The sequence below is a fragment of the Trichoderma evansii genome (assembly GCF_050947405.1).
Source record: "Trichoderma evansii strain SZMC 28006 chromosome Unknown GGI43scaffold_7, whole genome shotgun sequence".
Taxonomy (NCBI): domain Eukaryota; kingdom Fungi; phylum Ascomycota; class Sordariomycetes; order Hypocreales; family Hypocreaceae; genus Trichoderma; species Trichoderma evansii.
Window position 1 is genome coordinate 605,927 of NW_028145199.1, and position 17,705 is coordinate 623,631.

At 45.4% G+C, this 17,705-nt stretch overlaps 6 protein-coding genes across 6 annotated transcripts; 4 read left to right on the forward strand and 2 right to left on the reverse strand.

The window, feature by feature from the left end:
• Positions 1-825: 825 nt before the first annotated feature.
• Positions 826-3,168, forward strand: GGI43DRAFT_346159 (uncharacterized protein). Its single transcript, XM_083202197.1, has one exon. The coding sequence runs from the start codon at positions 1,224-1,226 to the stop codon at positions 2,817-2,819; it is 1,596 nt and encodes a 531-aa protein (XP_083061658.1). The 5' UTR covers positions 826-1,223; the 3' UTR covers positions 2,820-3,168.
• Positions 3,169-5,056: 1,888 nt separating this feature from the next.
• GGI43DRAFT_382789 (protein ERV29) lies at positions 5,057-6,177 on the forward strand (the record flags this gene model as incomplete). The annotated part of the gene is made up of 4 exons (XM_083203283.1): positions 5,057-5,235; positions 5,298-5,410; positions 5,488-5,981; positions 6,040-6,177. The coding sequence occupies 4 exons, from the start codon at positions 5,057-5,059 to the stop codon at positions 6,175-6,177; spliced, it is 924 nt and encodes a 307-aa protein (XP_083061659.1).
• Positions 6,178-6,625: 448 nt separating this feature from the next.
• On the reverse strand, positions 6,626-7,447 carry GGI43DRAFT_382790 (uncharacterized protein; the record flags this gene model as incomplete). The annotated part of the gene is made up of 1 exon (XM_083203284.1): positions 6,626-7,447. One exon carries the CDS (start codon positions 7,445-7,447, stop codon positions 6,626-6,628), a length of 822 nt encoding a protein of 273 aa, XP_083061660.1.
• A 782-nt stretch (positions 7,448-8,229) lies between these two features.
• On the forward strand, positions 8,230-12,007 carry GGI43DRAFT_433500 (CHAT domain-containing tetratricopeptide repeat protein; the record flags this gene model as incomplete). Its single annotated transcript, XM_083209753.1, has 3 exons — positions 8,230-9,863; positions 9,969-10,425; positions 10,558-12,007. 3 exons carry the CDS (start codon positions 8,230-8,232, stop codon positions 11,683-11,685), a joined length of 3,219 nt encoding a protein of 1,072 aa, XP_083061661.1. The 3' UTR covers positions 11,686-12,007.
• A 339-nt stretch (positions 12,008-12,346) lies between these two features.
• On the forward strand, positions 12,347-14,158 carry GGI43DRAFT_346354 (J domain-containing protein). The gene is made up of 4 exons (XM_083202198.1): positions 12,347-12,642; positions 12,700-13,827; positions 13,887-13,907; positions 13,977-14,158. Exons 1-3 carry the CDS (start codon positions 12,484-12,486, stop codon positions 13,890-13,892), a joined length of 1,293 nt encoding a protein of 430 aa, XP_083061662.1. The 5' UTR covers positions 12,347-12,483; the 3' UTR covers positions 13,893-13,907; positions 13,977-14,158.
• Positions 14,159-14,311: 153 nt separating this feature from the next.
• On the reverse strand, positions 14,312-16,557 carry GGI43DRAFT_402325 (uncharacterized protein). The gene is made up of 5 exons (XM_083205678.1): positions 16,363-16,557; positions 16,204-16,292; positions 15,460-16,142; positions 15,020-15,397; positions 14,312-14,969 (listed from the first exon to the last, which is right to left on the reverse strand). The coding sequence occupies exons 2-5, from the start codon at positions 16,283-16,285 to the stop codon at positions 14,355-14,357; spliced, it is 1,758 nt and encodes a 585-aa protein (XP_083061663.1). The 5' UTR covers positions 16,286-16,292; positions 16,363-16,557; the 3' UTR covers positions 14,312-14,354.
• Between the last annotated feature and the right edge of the window lie 1,148 nt (positions 16,558-17,705).

Here is a 17,705-nt window from a genome sequence, read left to right on the forward strand (position 1 = left end):
ACGGTAGGGATCGCTTATAGATGGATCTGATAAGCTGTCACGACGTTATTGGAAGAAGCAAGAAAGAAAAGTGTGCGATTTGATTCCTCAAAGTATACTACGCGTTCACAAGCACTGCTCGCTTAAGCCTGATCGCCGCGACAATTAACCGCTGCTGGTGAAAGCAGTCACACCATATCAACTCACAGTCGCCTAACCGCGACACAACGGCTACAGAAGAGGACAGAAACACGGTCTATCAAATCAAACCAAAATCCACCCGCGCCGCACAAGGACGCAGAATTGCATCACGCGCCAGCTTGCTGCAGCGATTCACGGTGGGACTGGCCTTTGATGAGTCAGGCGACAGGCCATTCAGGGGGCAGTCTGGCCATGCACCCCACGAACGTCTCGGCTTTGGCGGCCGACCGACCAGCAGAAAATCCATTTGCGGAACAGTCTGATCTTTTGCTCTGAGACTAAGACCTACTCGTGCTAACAGCCAACACTAAGTCTACTGTCAACGTCAAGATGGGACGAGTGCCTCCGCCTGTGTATGTATGTACGTACATACGTATCGGCTTATCTTATCTTTGGATAAGAGATGAGATGCATTCAGCCACTGGCTCAAGCCTCATGCGTAATTCACTGCCTAGTAGTTAGGAACGAAGCAGTAGTGGTTTCTTTCGCTTTAATGACACATGACGTTGAGAATTGGTAATGGCAAGGCCGTTAAAGTGGACGTGTACGTGAGCCATTAAACCTACACTTTCATGGCTGATGAATAAACTATGAATGAAGCATCAACCCAAAATTCTTAGCCATGAGTTTAAAAAAAAAAAATTACAGGCTCTAACATACATCTAACAGAGACGTACTTGGATAGACGAAAGGGGAATATATACTTTTTGTAAAAAATAGGTAATGTTCTAGAAGCGAGGCATATCCTAGGCCTAATATAGCGCTGTGTAGTGCTCTTAATGGAGGTGAGTTTGTAGTGAAGGCCTTAACGACGGCTATTTCCAAAGCAACAAACGCTCCTTATTCGACCCTTTACTCAGCACACTTCCTCCAGGATTTTGAAATCCTCCTCTTTCTTCTATTTTAAAGGCGTATGTGTTATTTAATACCATTGCTACCATGATAAATTATTTATTTCGCCTCATTTTTATCCAATCCTTTTTCTCTAGACATCGAACATCGGAGCTGCGTACACTGAGCTGCACTCCGTGAATTTCAGCACTATGTCGACGTCTTTCGGCCGGAGCATTTTATCTGTGTTTGACGTTTGGGAGGACTCGCTGGCATTTCTATCTGATGTTTTAGAGTCTAGAGACGCGCCAAATGATGAAATACAACGCCTTTTTGACCAGAGTCTTGCTGGCGGCGCAGAGGACTGGCATTATCTGATCGACTGTGGACGTTCAAGGCGATGCATGCATGATCGCGATCCTGAGAGCCTAAATGGCAGCGACGTTCTTACTTTTATTTGGGAAATACTTGATGGACGTCACAGAGAGTCATCAGTTCCCGAGCCTTGGGGAGAGACTGATCGCCTGATTGCACTCGCTAAAGAATTGGAAAGAGACGTTGAGATCTTACCACCTTCGTATCCTGCTTCGCAGCAAGCCCAGGTGGTTGGATCCTCAAGAAGACCGCGCGTCAAAAAACCGCGGCTGGGAGTAACATCTCATTACTGGGCTGACAGGTCCTCGACCCAAACTGGCAGCATAAAGACCGAACAGAGCCCACGTTTGGACCGTTCTGTACCTGGATCGGGTTATCGTCAATGCAGCCAAGCACAATTACACGAGGAGGCCATCCAACCGGGCACGACTACTTCCATTGAAGCTGCTGTTTTTGGCGGCCAATCTTCAAATATCTTGCCGTCACTTGACTGTCCTCGCTTGAATAACCTCAGACAGCCTCCTACTTTATGTAAAGTAGAGGATGACAGGAAATCATCAAAAAGCAAACGCTCTACTAAATCGCCTTACTTCCAGCAACAATCACCTGCAAGTAAGAGTCCCTCAAAGAAACGGCCGCCACCGGGTACTATCTCATGCATCCTGTTTCCTCCTCTCGATTCACCGTCGTTTGGGATTATTCAAGAGGAGCTGGCTCACGACCCGTTTTGGTTACTCATCGCCATCACGTTTCTGATAAAGACGAATGGAAAACTGGCTCTACCTGCCTTTCGAAAGGTTAGAGAGCGATTTCCAACGCCGACCGAGCTATTAGATCCGTCCATCGAAGGAGAGCTTCTTGACATGATACGCCACCTGGGTCTCCCCAACGTACGGCTAGCGTATATTCAAAGATATGCAATGGCATTTATAGAAAACCCCCCCAAGGCTGGCGTACGGCACAGGGTGAAGAACTACGACAAGCGTGCCATCAGTCCTCTGTGGAGAGATGCCAGCAGCGGCGACTCGGAAGATCCAGAGAGGTCGCATCCACTCTCTGATGGCGGCAACCAGGATCTCGAAACGTGGGAGATCGGACACATGACTCAGGGCAAGTATGCCATTGATAGCTGGCGCATATTTTGTCGCGACGAGTTGCTGGGTCGAGCCGAAGACTGGAACGGGAAAGGCCGGGAACCCGAGTTTCAACCTGAGTGGATGAGAGTGAGACCAACCGACAAAGAGCTGCGAGCCTGTCTGCGCTGGATGTGGATGCGCGAAGGCTGGGAATGGGATCCGACGACGGGAGAGCGCACGGTATTGAGGGAGGAGATGCGAAGGGCTGTAAATGAAGGGAGGGTTGAGTATGATGACACTGGAGCACTGAGAATACTAGCCGGGTCGAGCGATGAAGACGTCATGGAGATGGCATGAAGAGAGCGGGAGGAATCTGACAGCAAGTGTATAAGCGTATATTAATCTAAGAGAGAAGGTATGGGATGAGCTATTTAAGCACCTGGATTAGATGAATGTTAGACGCATGTTGGAGATGCATATTAGTCTTGGCATTTGGGTAGTCCACTCTGTCAAAGCACAGATGATAATATTCTGGATAATGGAACATAACGATTCGCCGAATTTTCCCCAGCTACGAATGATAGAACGAGTGACGGACTCACGTCATTAATCATGCAGAGAAGATAAGACGACACTGACAGGGAGCTTCCGCATCCGATCCGATTTAGGCTTACCTGTTACGGGCATTCAAAGCAAATGACACATGTCTCATCGCTGTCAATAGCGCAGTTGCGGAGTATGTGTTTCAAGGGACTTTGGCAGCAGCTCCGTGAATTAGTACGGTACCTACCTGCTTTGTTTAGGGCACCACAACCAAAGTTCCCGCATTTGCATCATTATTCCAGTCATTGTACAAGAAGAGAAGAGCGCCGGAATCTCTCCAAGTGGACCAGTCTAATGGTCCCGTAGGCGCCACTACTTGCGATTGTTTAGGCAGGTGGGCACTTGGGAAGCATCCTACTAAGGTAGCATACATGTAGGTGTTCTTCGTCACAAAGGGAGATGGAGAACATTCGGTTGAAGGAAGTCATCTACGTAGTATCTCATGATAAGAGATGCAGAGAATTCTTCCAAAGAGGCATCGGTTTCCATTGTTTGAAGTTGCATCTCTTGTTGTGGGGAACCACACAGAAGAACACGAGGAGCAACTTTCCATTGACATGGTAAAGAAACATGTATCAGGTTTCGCCAAACATGAAGGGGAAAGCAACATGGTAATTAACAAAACTAGAAAATATAACATTTCAGAAGCGAAGGGTACCTGTGGGTTTCAAGATTAGGTCTCCGTTGGTAAAGCTTAGTTGAATAGGGATCCTCAATAGATGGTGCGGCTGTGCGTCAAATGCTAACTGCGTTGGACATGGTAAGAGATAATATGAAAAGAAGCGCACAAGTATAATTCAAACTTGCCTATCCACTAACTGTTATGGAACCTAATTTCCCGAGAGAAAAACTCAAACACCACACACACGCTGGAGCTTCCCATGTCCAACAAAACATCTGATCAATGCTCAACCACCGGAAACAGGAAAGAGAAAAAAATATTACCACTAATAATAACTCGATGCCAAGACCTTTTACCGCGATAGCTAGTGGTACCTTCTATTATCTTAGTAGTAGTTTATTTTTGGCGTCTCTCACCCCGCTTGCCGCATTGCGTACAGGTACTAGATCCGGCAGCCCGCAATAGCGCTCGCGCAGGTATTACTACCGCGAGCTGCAAGCATTCAAATAGCCTGCGTGGGAAACCTTGAATTAGGGCCGGGTCACAACAGGGCCCCAATTAGGGAGGTCCAGCTGCTGCTGACCCGGACGCAGCTCTATTAGGGATCTAGTTGTAGATACCTGTTCATTGCTTGGGGTCTACGGAACGTGTCAAGCTCAGGTAAGTCAAAACGCCGCCGTCAGAGAGTTGGGCGCGCTACCTGTTAGCACAGTACCGCAGCAAGCGCTACAGCGCAGGTACCGGCAGCAGGCATTTGCCCTGTACAAGCCTCCCTCGGCAAAGCTACATGCCGTCGCGCACAGCCTCGCGCCGGCGATAAGTCCATGGAGGGGCCATCGCAGGTACCTGCGTAAGAGACGAAAAAGCCAAAGCTGGGGGATCATTCACTGATTCGACTCCACCACCTGGTAAAAAGTGGACACCTCGGGACCTGCAACATCACGGGATTTGGAAAGGACACAGTGGTATGTAGGAGGATAATCCGAGCGTTTTTGAGGTCATAGCCATTGCAAAACTTATTCCCCTTCGCCCCTCCTCTTGCTGCAATTTCGCTTCTACTTCTCCGTCGCACAATTGTCCTCATCCCACTCAATTCGACCACTCAGTGCTTCTTCTAAGCTGCCTCGGGCGCGCTGCTGTTTGTTGATCTCGCCAGCTCTTTTGCTCTGGTAGCCCCGGATCGGATCGCATCACATCGCATCACATCGCGCTGCACCGAACAGCTCCTCTTTAACTTCCTCAAGGAGCTCCAATTCGCCCAAGTCGCTGAACAGGGCTCGCATTCGTCGGCAACACCCCCGAGAGGCAGACGAGGAAGCAAGGCCGAGCTTGGAATAGGAAAAAAGGTTCCAGGACAGCTCCAGTCAAAATGTCGCACCGTGGTCCTTCTGGTTATGGCATTGGCGGCTCCAACGCCTATCCTGGAGGCGGCGGCAGTGTTGGAGGAGTTTCTGATGAGTCCAACGGAGGCAGCATCTTGGATCAGCTGCGGCCGTACACTAGCAAGGTCGAGGATTTCCTGGACACTGCCAGCGAGCCCATCAAGCCGTAAGTTGTCACGATCGCGGTTGGTGGAAGAGTTAAGCAGCTAACGCGACGGCGCATTGTAGATATCTGCCCGCTATTGGAAGATTTCTCATCGTTGTTACCTTCCTCGAGGATGCGCTCCGAATCATCACCCAATGGAGCGACCAGCTGCTGTATCTTCACGACTACCGACACAGTAAGAATTGACTTTAGCCATTCGCACATATCCCAATGTGCGTTATTCTGGAATGTATAGGCTAACGCGTTAACAAGTTCCATCCGGAATCACCCATCTCTTCCTCCTCTTCAACGTTCTCGCCATGGTCTCCTGCTCCACTCTCGTCATTGCCAGAAAGTACTCTGATTACGCTGTTGGAGGTCTCATGAGCGTTGTGGTTATTCAGGCTTTCGGCTACGGCTTGATCTTCGATCTCAACTTCTTCCTGCGAAACCTGTCCGTCATTGGTGGCCTTCTCATGGTCCTCTCTGACTCCTGGGTTCGCAAGACCAAGGCCTTTGCTGGTCTCCCCACCTTGGACGAGAAGGACAAGAAGATGTACTTCCAGCTGGCCGGTCGTGTTCTTCTCATCTTCCTCTTCATTGGCTTCGTCTTCAGCGGCGAGTGGTCCTTCTGGCGCGTCCTTGTCTGCATCCTTGGCGCTGGCGCCTGCGTCATGGTCGTTGTGGGCTTCAAGGCCAAGTACAGCGCTACGCTGCTTGTTGTCATCCTGAGCGGCTTCAACCTGTTGGTGAACAACTTCTGGACTGTAAGCTTCTGCGCTGCCTTCTTTTCCACTTCTTTAGCTAACAAGATTCTTCCCGCAGCTTCACGAGCACCACCCCCACAAGGACTTTGCCAAGTACGATTTCTTCCAGATTCTGTCCATCGTCGGCGGTCTGCTTCTCCTAGTCAACAGTGGCCCAGGCCAGTTCAGTATCGATGAGAAGAAGAAGGTTTACTAAATCCGAAGAAAACAAAAATACGGACAAACCCAATGTTTGGATGATGGCACGTGAGCAACGCTGCTCTTCTACGATCTGGAATTGCATCACAAAAACTCTTTGTTGGAGTTATTTTTTTTTCTACCTTTTTGGGTCGCCTGGGATCAATGGGAAGTGGATTTGCTGGTATGAGTTTACATGACGAAGTATGGACGTTTTAGGATGTTGCAAGTTATGCACATACTACATAGGGAAGAAAACGAAAAACATTATCTATGTTGGGAGTCACGGAGGGAGAAAGGAATCAGGAAATATAAAAAAATCTGTTAACTCAATGCATATGTTTTATGCCACGCTTCATTTACAGGTATATTGATCATGGTGTGAATGCGGGGTTACCGTGCCTGGCTCTAGAGCATATACCGTTTATGGCCACCCGATGCTTTCAAAGGTATAGTATTTATAAATGCTATTGCTTGATAGCAAATTGCTGCTCCTCCATCTCAATTTCGTCACAGTCATCAAAGTCTACGTACATCATATCCTCTTCTTCCTCATCCTCGTCATCTGTCTCATATGCGTCCCGTCTATCTCCTTCAATGCACGACCAGACACGAGTTTTGGACAGCTTTAAATCATCGATTTTTCGGCTCGACAGCCATCCATATTTAATCTTACGGTAGAAGAGAGAGCACACTCTTTCACCCGGAGCCTGAAAACACATTTGCGCGCTGGAAGAAGTCTGATTCCGGCCATGCGCAGTATTGGGGGCGGAAGTATTAGCTGGGGTGGCAACACCAGAGACTATAAAAGAGAAAATTTCGGCAATTTTAAGACCGCTCATGACTTTTTGCTCCTGAGTTGAAGTTATGGTGATGCGTGGGTTGGTCAGCGTTCGAAGGCCGACTACCATATACATCTTCTCACGGCGCAGTGCAGCCCTTTCGATCCAAGATTTCGTCTCAAGTAAGCCAATAGCTTTATCGAACCATGCAGTAGAATTATCAAGCGAATATTCGTTTCCGTTGGCTTCATCAATTTGAATCTTAAGATTGGTAAAGCCAGAATATTTAATGGATATTAGACGCGTTATATAAGCCCCGGGGCTAGCTTTCCCTTCACTCTGATTCTGCTCTGAGATGGAGAATTCTTTCACGGTAGAATCTGGGTCATTAGGCATTGAAGGCTCGTGGTACCCCTCCTGTGGCCTTTCGATGTTTGTAATAAATCTTCCAAGTTTAATATCTTCGAGTGAGGGCAAAGAGGGGATCCAACCGGAGACATTGGCCATGATGGGCTTCTCGACTTCTTTATCAACGCTTATGCACAATAATACCAAGGCTCCCAAGTACAGTACTCCGCACGGCTGCCTGTAATGACTAAGTATCTCAATAAAAGGATAGGAAGAATTTATATTCATAGGTATTTATTAAATTAACAACTAAGTATTTCTCTTTCTGCTATGAATCTGAACAACTCCAAGCAGATGTACTTCTATATACAGACCGGGGACGCAAGAGGTTATTATTTCGATACAAGGTTTTGACTGCCTATTACACACACAATGGTTGAGTTAGAGGTGAAATAGTAGATAATGAGCTCATATCTTGTACATATACTTATTATGAGTAGTCAGGTGACGCCATCTCCCGTTTGTTGAAGTACCTAATGTATGCAAATACTTAGCTATCTTAACAGGCTAGGTAGCTCTGTTCGCATATTCATAAGGCGGACCGCCTATTATCTGCTCACTATTGACTAAAATGTTCTCACGGCACTATTCAACATACCTACCGCGCGTACTAGTATATGCAGACCTGCTGGAATGCCTCTTACACCTCTGAATAACTTTTTTTTTTTTTTTGAACCGTTGATAAAACGCCTGAATCTGTACCTCTTCTCTTATATCTTGCCGCGATGGAATCAAATTCAGATCCTCTTCTCCGTGCAATTTCGGCCATCAGAAAAAGCCTTAGGACAGAGCTCAAGCAAGATTTTCAAACGGCATTTAAAATCATTATAATCGGTCTTCAACAAAGCAAAACTGGTTCTCTTTAAAATGGCACGTTGAATATGTTTCTCACGGAGTTTTTACCAGACTGGCTGCATTACACCAATGAAATAGAAGACATCGATGCACTCATCGACCTAATTTGGGAAATCCGTCGATCTCCAAGTGGAAAGCTGGATTATGAGACTTTTTGGGGCCTTGAAAGGATTCAAGCCATGGCAGAGAAGAAATATATAACAGGTGCCGCTCTTAGCCATATAAATGAGTCAATCAGATATGGGAGAGAAACGACAGAGAGGATACCCAAGGACCATCCAAATTTTTACCACCAAATGTATAAGCTTCAAAACAGGCTCAACCGAAAATATAATAAAAGAGAAGATTTAAATGACCTCAACGAAACAATCGAGATCGGAAGGGCTGTTGTCCAAAATATGTGCGGAGAACCAAGCAGTCCAGGGAGAATGATGCTTCAACGGAGGCGTGACCGCAAATATACTGGAACAGGAGATATCAATGATCTCATTGAAGCAATCGAAATCGGAACGATTGCTATCCAACATATATGCGGAGTGTCGAATACGCAAGAGAAAATAATGAAATTATTAAGCCTTGTATTACTAGTTGAGCAGCGATTCGAGCAGACCAAGGGTTTGGAAGACTTGAATGAATCAATTATTCTCTGGCGAGAGTTGGCACTATACATGCCACATACCGGCCCTCAATTGCCATCTGCGCTATCTCGACTTACTTGGAGGCTTTGCGATCGATATCTTAAAATTAAAAGCATAGAAGATTTCGAAGAGGCGACTAATACTGCTAAGCAAGCTCTTGACCTTGTATTTTACAGCGATGCAGCAATACAAGCAGCGGTACCAGCCTATGTCAAAGCACTTGCAATGATTTGCGAAGACGAAATACATAAATTGAAACTAGATGAAGTCATATCATTTGCCAGGCGGTGCACCAAATTGACATTGAAAGCTCATATACATGTCATGCTTATAACGAATGCTGCTATATTGCTCGAAGCTCGATATAATAAAACAGGCAATTTAGATGACTTAGAAGAGGCAGTACATATTTTGCAAGAGAGTCTTGAAGTAGACCACCAAGACCCTGAAACGCTTTTGGGGACTCTTGGTATCATGCTTTATTGCCGCTATATTGCAACGGAACGCACAGAAGATCTAGAAAAAGCAATTGAAATCACGCAAAAAGTTATCACGCTCACAAATTCCGACAGTTATAATTACGTCGCGGCGATTAATCTACTTTCAGGCCTATTTCGAGCCAAATATTCCATAACGGGCGAGATTGCTTTGTTGCACAAAGCAATCGCAATATTGGAACAACCTTTGGCTCTTGGATCTTTTGAGACTCACCCTATAATTTCTGTCAACCTAGGACGCTACCTCGGAACTCGATTCGGAATAACAAACGAGATTGTTGATCTAAATGAGGGCATCCGTCTAATGCGACAAGGTTTCACGCTTTTGTCAGAGGAAAAGAGCGAATACTATAAATATGCAATTGAATCCTCGTCGCTTCTTCAGAACTTATATTTGAGAACGAATAATATCGCACATATAGATGAACAAATTTCCCTTTTGATGAAAACTCTTAAACTTGCGCCGGAAGGTAGTCGGGATCAAGGCTATTTGCTGGCAAATCTTGGTACTTGTTTGACAATCAAGTATGAAAGATTTCGGAGAGCAGAATATTTCTACAAGGCCATTTATTTTTTGGCACGGTCCATCGCAATAAAGCCAAAAAAAAAAAACTGTCATCGTCGCTTCAGTAGCTTTAAAAGCCTCGGCATGGCCTTTTTGTATCAATATAACGAGACACGCAACATCGGAGATCTCGCTGCAGCAATAAATTTTGCAGAGAAGGCTACTATGCTCATACCAGAGGATTCTCCCGAAACCGTCTATTTGTACATGGATCTAGGAAACATGTTTAGCAGGCTATTTGAAAGGACAAAAGAGGCAGAAGATCGGGAGATGGCACTCAGCTTCTTTTTGTGTGGCTGGAACTTATCAACAGCCAGACCATCTGATCGAGCTGCGAGTGGTACTCAAACACTGGGCATTCTCCGTGACTTGCCGGAGTATGGTCGCGCGATAGATCTTGGAATCGCAATAATCAACCTGCTTTCAAAGATCCGTACACGCTCTCTCAGTTTAAAGGACCAAAAGCGTGTACTTGCCATATGGAAAGGAACAGCATCCAATTTACTTGCTTTGCTTCTCACAGTGGGTCGTCTATATGAAGCAATTTAATATTTTGAACAAGGCCGTGCAATCATTATTCAGCAGATGATAGACTATCGCAGCGATTTATCCATCCTCAAACAGAATCATCCTACAATAGCTGATCAATACCAGAATCTTATCAATGAAATTGATTCTTCGCTAAATACTACGAGCAATGGGGAGGTTTACAGGAGAATTATCCAGAATCGTCGACACAAAGTGGATGAACTCGAAGAATGTTTATATACAATCAGGACTCTCCCTGGTTATGAGCGTTTCCTGCTGGGAAAAACTGTCAGCGAGCTGCAGTTATGCGCTGGGGAAGGGATAATTATTATTGTAAACATATATCTATCCCGCAGCGATGCTGTTTTCATTTCTGCCGATTCTGTGTCCTCAATCAAGCTTCCACAACTCTTTGCTCCGGCAGAAAAGTGGTATATGAAAGACTGGTCTCTAAAAAGGCCATCTGAATACTATGATAAAAACAAAGATTATTCTGCATACCTTGCTTGGCTCTGGGATGACTGTGTCAAGCACATAGTTGACAAAATCAAGTCTATGCGAGTCAACCTGAAGCAGGGTCTGCCCAAAGTTTGGTGGATAGGCGGCTCAATCGGAAATTCCATGCATTTCCACGCTGCAGGATACCATGAGCGGGGATCGGTAGAAAATGCCTACTCCACGGTCATATCATCGTATACACCGTCAATAAAGGCACTCGAATATTCTCGGTCCCAATTGAGACGAGTGAAAGAGATGCAGCCAGAATATGATAACATGCTCATTGCATTGATGCCAACTACTCCAAAGGATCCAAAGCAGAAAAAAGCCCTCAAGCCCTTTTACGGCGTGCTAAAAGAAAAAGACGAGATTATGGCGATAGCTCAGGATAATCTCAACACTGCTGTCCTTGATCATCCCAGTGCAGAGCAAGTCTTAAATGCTCTTAAGGAAACTTCTATTGCTCACTTTGCTTGCCATGGAATATCGGAAAAGAATGTCCCATCAAATAGCGGCCTGGTTCTGCAGCGCAGTGACGGGACTGACAAACATATACAATATCGCCTGACGGTTCAGGACATCACTCGTCTAAACCTCAACCATGCTCGAATAGCTTACCTCTCAGCTTATTCGACCGCAGAGAATAAAGCAAACAAAATAGATGATGAGGTTATTCACATCGTTAGCGGGTTTCAGGTAGCTGGATTTCCCCACGTTGTAGGATGTTTTGGCCAGCTGCAGATCGAGTATGCGTAGAAGTTGCCGCGGAATTTTACTCTCTACTCTTAGCAAAAGATGAGAAGGATGCGATGGACGAAGATGTTGCATGGTGTCTTCAGAAAGCGGTGATGAAAGCACGAGAAGAATCTCCCACCACACCACTGGAATGGGCGCAGTTTGTGCATTACGGGGCCTAAGGGAGGCACACATTCGCATAGCATGTACTCACGGCAAATTCTCAAATATAGAAAAACGGCTATGTTATTTTGGATGACCTCATAGTTACTTTTGGCCTTATTATGGCGAATACTACATGGTTTCTAAACAAAGAACTCGGATCCCACAGCAACTTGAGCTTTCACGGCTTGCCGCTAAGTACGGGCCGAAGACTAGGGCCGGCTCGGCCCGGCTCAAGCGCTCTCTCCTTGATATGCTGCTTTACTACGTTCGATATACCTAGTGACTACTGAATTTAAATGCATATACTCGACGGTGTTATCTGTATACTGTCGGTCAGCAATGCTAAAGGCAGCAGCGTCAAAATCGCCCTTTAGTTGGGTGCCGGCTTCCCCTGAGACAGATTGTTGGCCTCCCACAGCCCCATGGAATACTGGGTACTTATTTAAGGACGAAATACGGTCACGGTATTCCTCTAGATAGAATAATTATTCTCCTATGATTAATTTATTAATTTATTGGCGATACGAAATCCTAGATTGTCGTGAACTCAGGAATAACTCCTAGAGGGAAACCTTTGAGGATTCACGGTCCGTCTAGAACGCCGTTACATACATTTTACACTTTTTTCAGGCTCATTTACTTGAGAGCACCATAATGGTTCCTTGCCAAGTCACAGATGATTACTACGAAATCCTCGGCGTCCTACAATCCGCTGGAAAAGATGATATCCGGGCAAGCTACAAACGACTTGCCCTGTTACATCATCCGGATAGGAATCCAAACAATCCTGAAGCTACAGCTCAATTTCAGCTGGCAAGTCATCTAATACTACTCACTGAAAATCTTTGACTGTGTTTTAACCTCTTCTAGATTGAAGCTGCCTACTCTACCCTGTTTGATCCCAAACGACGACATAAATACGATCTCGATTATGCATCCATACGAGCTCAACACGCAAAAGCGCCCAATAGTAGTAAAAGCGACCCACCACGACGAACAAATGATCAAAGTGCTGAAAATTCCCAAACATTCGAAGAACAAATGGAAAGGCTGGGCGCGGCGCTGCAGCAACTTTATACCAGACGGACTAGGCTCGACGGCGAGCTGTTCGAGACCATGCGCGAGTATAATCGCAGCCAAGCAGCACTCAATAAGTTACAAAGCGAAGCAGATAAAGACGCGCTGGAAGAGGACAAGCAGAACAGCTGGATTGGCTACTTGTTCTCTGCGTCACAATCAGAAGAAAAGGAAAAGAGGCAGAGACGCATGCTCAACAATAGGGCCGCCCGAACTGTGCGAGAAGCAGAATTAAACTCCCGCAAAAATATGATTGCCAGGAAAAAGCTAAGCATCGATAATCTCAATGAGCAGATAAAACAGAAAGAGCGGGAGGAGGGCGCATTACAGCAGCGAGAGAGGGCTCGTAAGGAAGCTGTTCGATTGGCAGAGATGTGGCAAAGAGAAGCGATACAGAGAGAAAAAGAGAGGAAAGAACGTGAAGCAGCAGAAAAATTACGAAGAGCGCAAGAAGAAGAACTACAAAAGTGGTGGGAAGGGGCTCAAAGAAGACGAGAAGAACAAATACGACGTACCTTGGCTGAAAGAGTTCGAAAAGAGCAAGAAGCCGAACGACGTCGAAAAGCGAAGCAGGCAGAGATAGATCGGTTGGAAAGAGCTGCAGAAAGAGTACGAGATGAACGCATTCGAAAATTTTACCAAGCCAGGGAAGCAGAAAAGGAAACGCAGGCCAATGTTAATTGGGGGACAATGCCCAATATGAGGCGTGGGAGTGGATTCGAAACAGAAAGCACTAATTATGAACAGTCAGCTGGAGCAGCGGCAAGCAAAGCGTCCTGTCTTCATAGGTCCTGGTGGAATCGAAAAGGAGGAAAACACTTGTGCGAGCGATGCTCAATAACGACATCCCGATGCGCGTTTCGTTGCCCAAGTTGTGGTACAGTTGCGTGTGCTAGATGCCGTGATATTATGAAGTCCAAGGTATGTTTATCCGACTGATGGAGAAGCAAAATATGTACATATTGATAACATATATTCAGAAGTAGTGTCCCAATTCGGAGGTATGTTTACCTATATATATTGAGCCGTATACAGAGGTAAAAGCTTTTAGATGCTGACCAAATATCCAGAGAGAGAGTCCATAGGGGCTGTCTCATTGGGATTGGGATTGGGATTAAGGCGATTACTCAATAGAAGATGGTATAAACCGCCATTCCTGCACACATATCGGTTTGCTTATTTTAATTTGTTCTATTTCTTAATTGCCACCTATCATGTACCTTAGGGAATTCAGCTTCAAGTTACACATAGATATAAGATTGACATAGTTGTTCCATGTATCAAAGTCATTATACAGCATTGTAAAAGCAATGAAGATGTAGGTTTCCAGAGCTCGCAGCTCCTTCTGAAGCGTCTCTCATTGTAGAGATGGATTCATTTCACTTATTAAGCATCTTCAGTCTCATTCTTATACAAATTTGCACGGGACTGGTTGTATTAGAGAGAGTTCAACAAAGTTCTTGAAGGGGACACCCGCAAGAAGGCCTCGGTTCTACCTCGTCCAATATTACCTCTAGGATGGATTGCTCATTCGTAAACCAGAATTGAATGGTCCCATGCATCGGAAAACATGACCACCCCTCTTCGGCATGCTTGTGTTCAGGCTCGCAAGTGCTGCTCACTTTTGCTCCTTTCAACTCAATAGCCGTTCCTGGACGATTACGCGTGACTTGAGTGAAACAAAAGCATGCAGGATTCTTATAATTGCATACTGGATCCAGGCCAATTCGGCATTCGCCAAGAGTCCGCTGGGAACCATTACTGTATTCAGCGAGCATACCCCGACAAAGACCGGTTTCAGCATCCGAATATATTTGTAGAAGTGATATGTTCTCCAGGGGAGCAGATGAGAAACATGCCTCCTGGAAAGGAGGCTTGCTGAACCGGGCAAAAGGTGTTATCTCATTGCTTTGGTTAGGATAAGCACTCATTGTTGAGATGGCCGCAAGTTCCGCCATGTTAAAGATGAGCAGCAGCTGTTCTTTTACAGGCCATAAAAAATCTTGCGTTGGTCCTAGAAAATGGGAACCGATCATAACATCACCTGCTAATTCGAAGCGGAACTATACAAATTAGACGAGAGCCAGACTCAGAAGAAAGGGAAATACCATACCAAGTAAGAATAGTCGGCGACAGCCCATGGAGACTTTGTGAATCTGTGCGGAGCTCGAATTCCAAAATGGGTAATCCGGTCTTTTGAAGGGATTGGAACATAGATCCAAGCAGTGTGGCGTTGCCGTTGCCGTGAAAGTCGATCAAACGTCGCTTGGGGGCGAGGTCTTCTCCGTGTATGGCCATGAACAGCAAGGGTGGATCCATTTGCTACGAAAAATGTAAGAGCATTCGCTCTTCTTAGATCAATTGTGCCGAACTGTGTGGTGCTTGTAATCTTTGGCATATTTCGGAGACTCTCTAAGGGGGGCGGCGTGGGAGTGTCCCAGAGCTGAAGATTGGCTGATTCTTTGGGTATATCTAAACGAGCCAGGCCCGACTGTATCTTTTCGTTAATATGGTTTTAAATATTCTGAATTGTGGTAATCCAGTGGTACATACTTTAAATTGTACTACTACGCCTCTTAATCGTTCCTGCGTCTCTATGATATAAACTTCCGTATCCGATCGTTTACCGGTGAATGGGGGATTTTCCGCCAGCCCCTCAATTCGTTTTAATCCCCAGTTATCAACTGTAGTTCTAACGATAGGATGGAGATTCTTATTGGCCACGGCATGTCCACCTCGCTCCCAGGAAGCGATTTTGGAGAGTGGCAATGATAGTTGCCGGCTCAGCTCCTGGCTGTTCGAAACAGCTACCAGGTCGAGAACAGTACGATAGCGGCTAAGAGGGCTCGGTTGAGCGTATTCCCCTATCATGCGTAATATCTCCCCTGGGACTGCCGTCAGTTGGGGTAGGGAACAAGCTGTGGCTGCAAGCTGCATCGTTTGGTTTGCATCGACATCAGGGGCCAGTCGAAGGGATGGAGCCCCATGCCAAGGTCTTCTCCAGGTTGCCGTCAGCCACAGACGATATAGTGAATTATTAGTCTTGCAACGTTGCCGAAATAAATTGTAACAATCGACGTGGATCGTTGCGGCTTCCGCAGCTCCATCGTTACACTGAGAGCATGAGGGCTTGCGGCAAAAGTACCAATCGATATCTGGCACTGTATCATCACTAACACCATAGTCAGGGAAAGTATATGCATTGATGACTTGAATAGAGCGAGTCTTGCGAATGACTATGTTGAGGTATTAGCAACGACGTCATGGACATATGAGATTGTGGAAACATATCAATACCCGCAACGATTTTCTGCCCAAGACTGAAGTCATCACCACAGGCCCCGCATTGGGGATGCAAATAGATATGTGGCCGACTCATGATGGAACTAAATGAGTGATATGGATCTCGTCAGCAATTCGACGTCGTAGAAAGTTGAATTCTCGTTGTTCTGGCACCTTTTTATATTAAGAAGACGAGAAAGACGCCATCTGCCTATAAATGACACTCCATTTTGGTTGGAATGTAGCAACGCCACAAGCGGTTTGCTTTACGGTACGGACCAACACTCCGGGCGAAAACAGCATTCGCCAGAAGAGGCAATAATGTTGGCGACTGATAGGTACAAGTCCTTCGTACCTCTTCAAAGGATCGGATGTCGTGTTTATCAGGAACCCAAATGAATCGCAGGGGTTAGTGAGATACCCTAGTAATATTATAAAGAAAAGTATAAATGATCTACATTAAACTAGCATTACTAATAGGTAAATTAAATAATAAAATTATTAAGTAGCTACATAGTATATTAGAAGTAAATATTATTATTATTAATATGATATTATAATAGAAAATCAAGAAATATTAAGGTTATTATTTAAGTTACAAGCATATGGATATACTTGATATACTTTTTAAGTACTTACAATAAACATGTAAAGTTAAGTGCATGTGCACATACAAACATATACAATTATACCTATTTAAAGACGTCTTGTCCAGGCGGGGCAGCTCTCTTATTAGCCCGTACCTTGCCAAGCTTGCTTCTAGCATTGGCTGATTCAGGAAAATAACAGCAAACTGATTCCGCAAAGGAAGCGCGGGCCGGCATCTAGAAATGAAATTCTCCGAAAGACTAATAAAACCTGATGCTAAGAATAAACTCCTCTTTGCGTATTTCGGCATATGGTCCTCCGTATGAATCCACGGCCATATCAACACACTAAGACATTACTTCTTGGGCGCTGCAAGTACCCAGCCCAGCCGACTGCGTCAGCTCGCCATATATTAGTACCTATGTATCAGTAGGATCGGTCCATGGTATTACTACACCGAAGGTATGTAACGTATTACTGCTTCTACTGGCCGTTTTTGGCAAATCCAATTAGTCAAATGGTATTCCTCGGAAGGTATATATTCTATCCTAACCTCTACCAATTTCCATCCAGACAGACGCCATTATTCTTACGCTTCGCTTTTTTTGCCCTCAGGCTGAGTAAGCTGAATGAAATGCATCGAATTCAAAAAGACAGCTTCAACAGCGGTACAACGAGTTTCCCCCACCATCTAATCGCGGATACAATACACCAAGTCATAATACTCTATAGGTACACACAGGCTTTTATCCCACAATGATGCTAATCGTACCCTGTATCTTGTGCCATGTTAAGAGGTTTGCTGACTTTGATGCCCTGTCCATTCATTACTCATCCTCAAAATTGGAGAAGTCGGAGATAGTATAACGTATTATTTTAGTGTTAAAAATATGGCTAAACCCAGCGGAATTATACAGGCCTATAGCGAG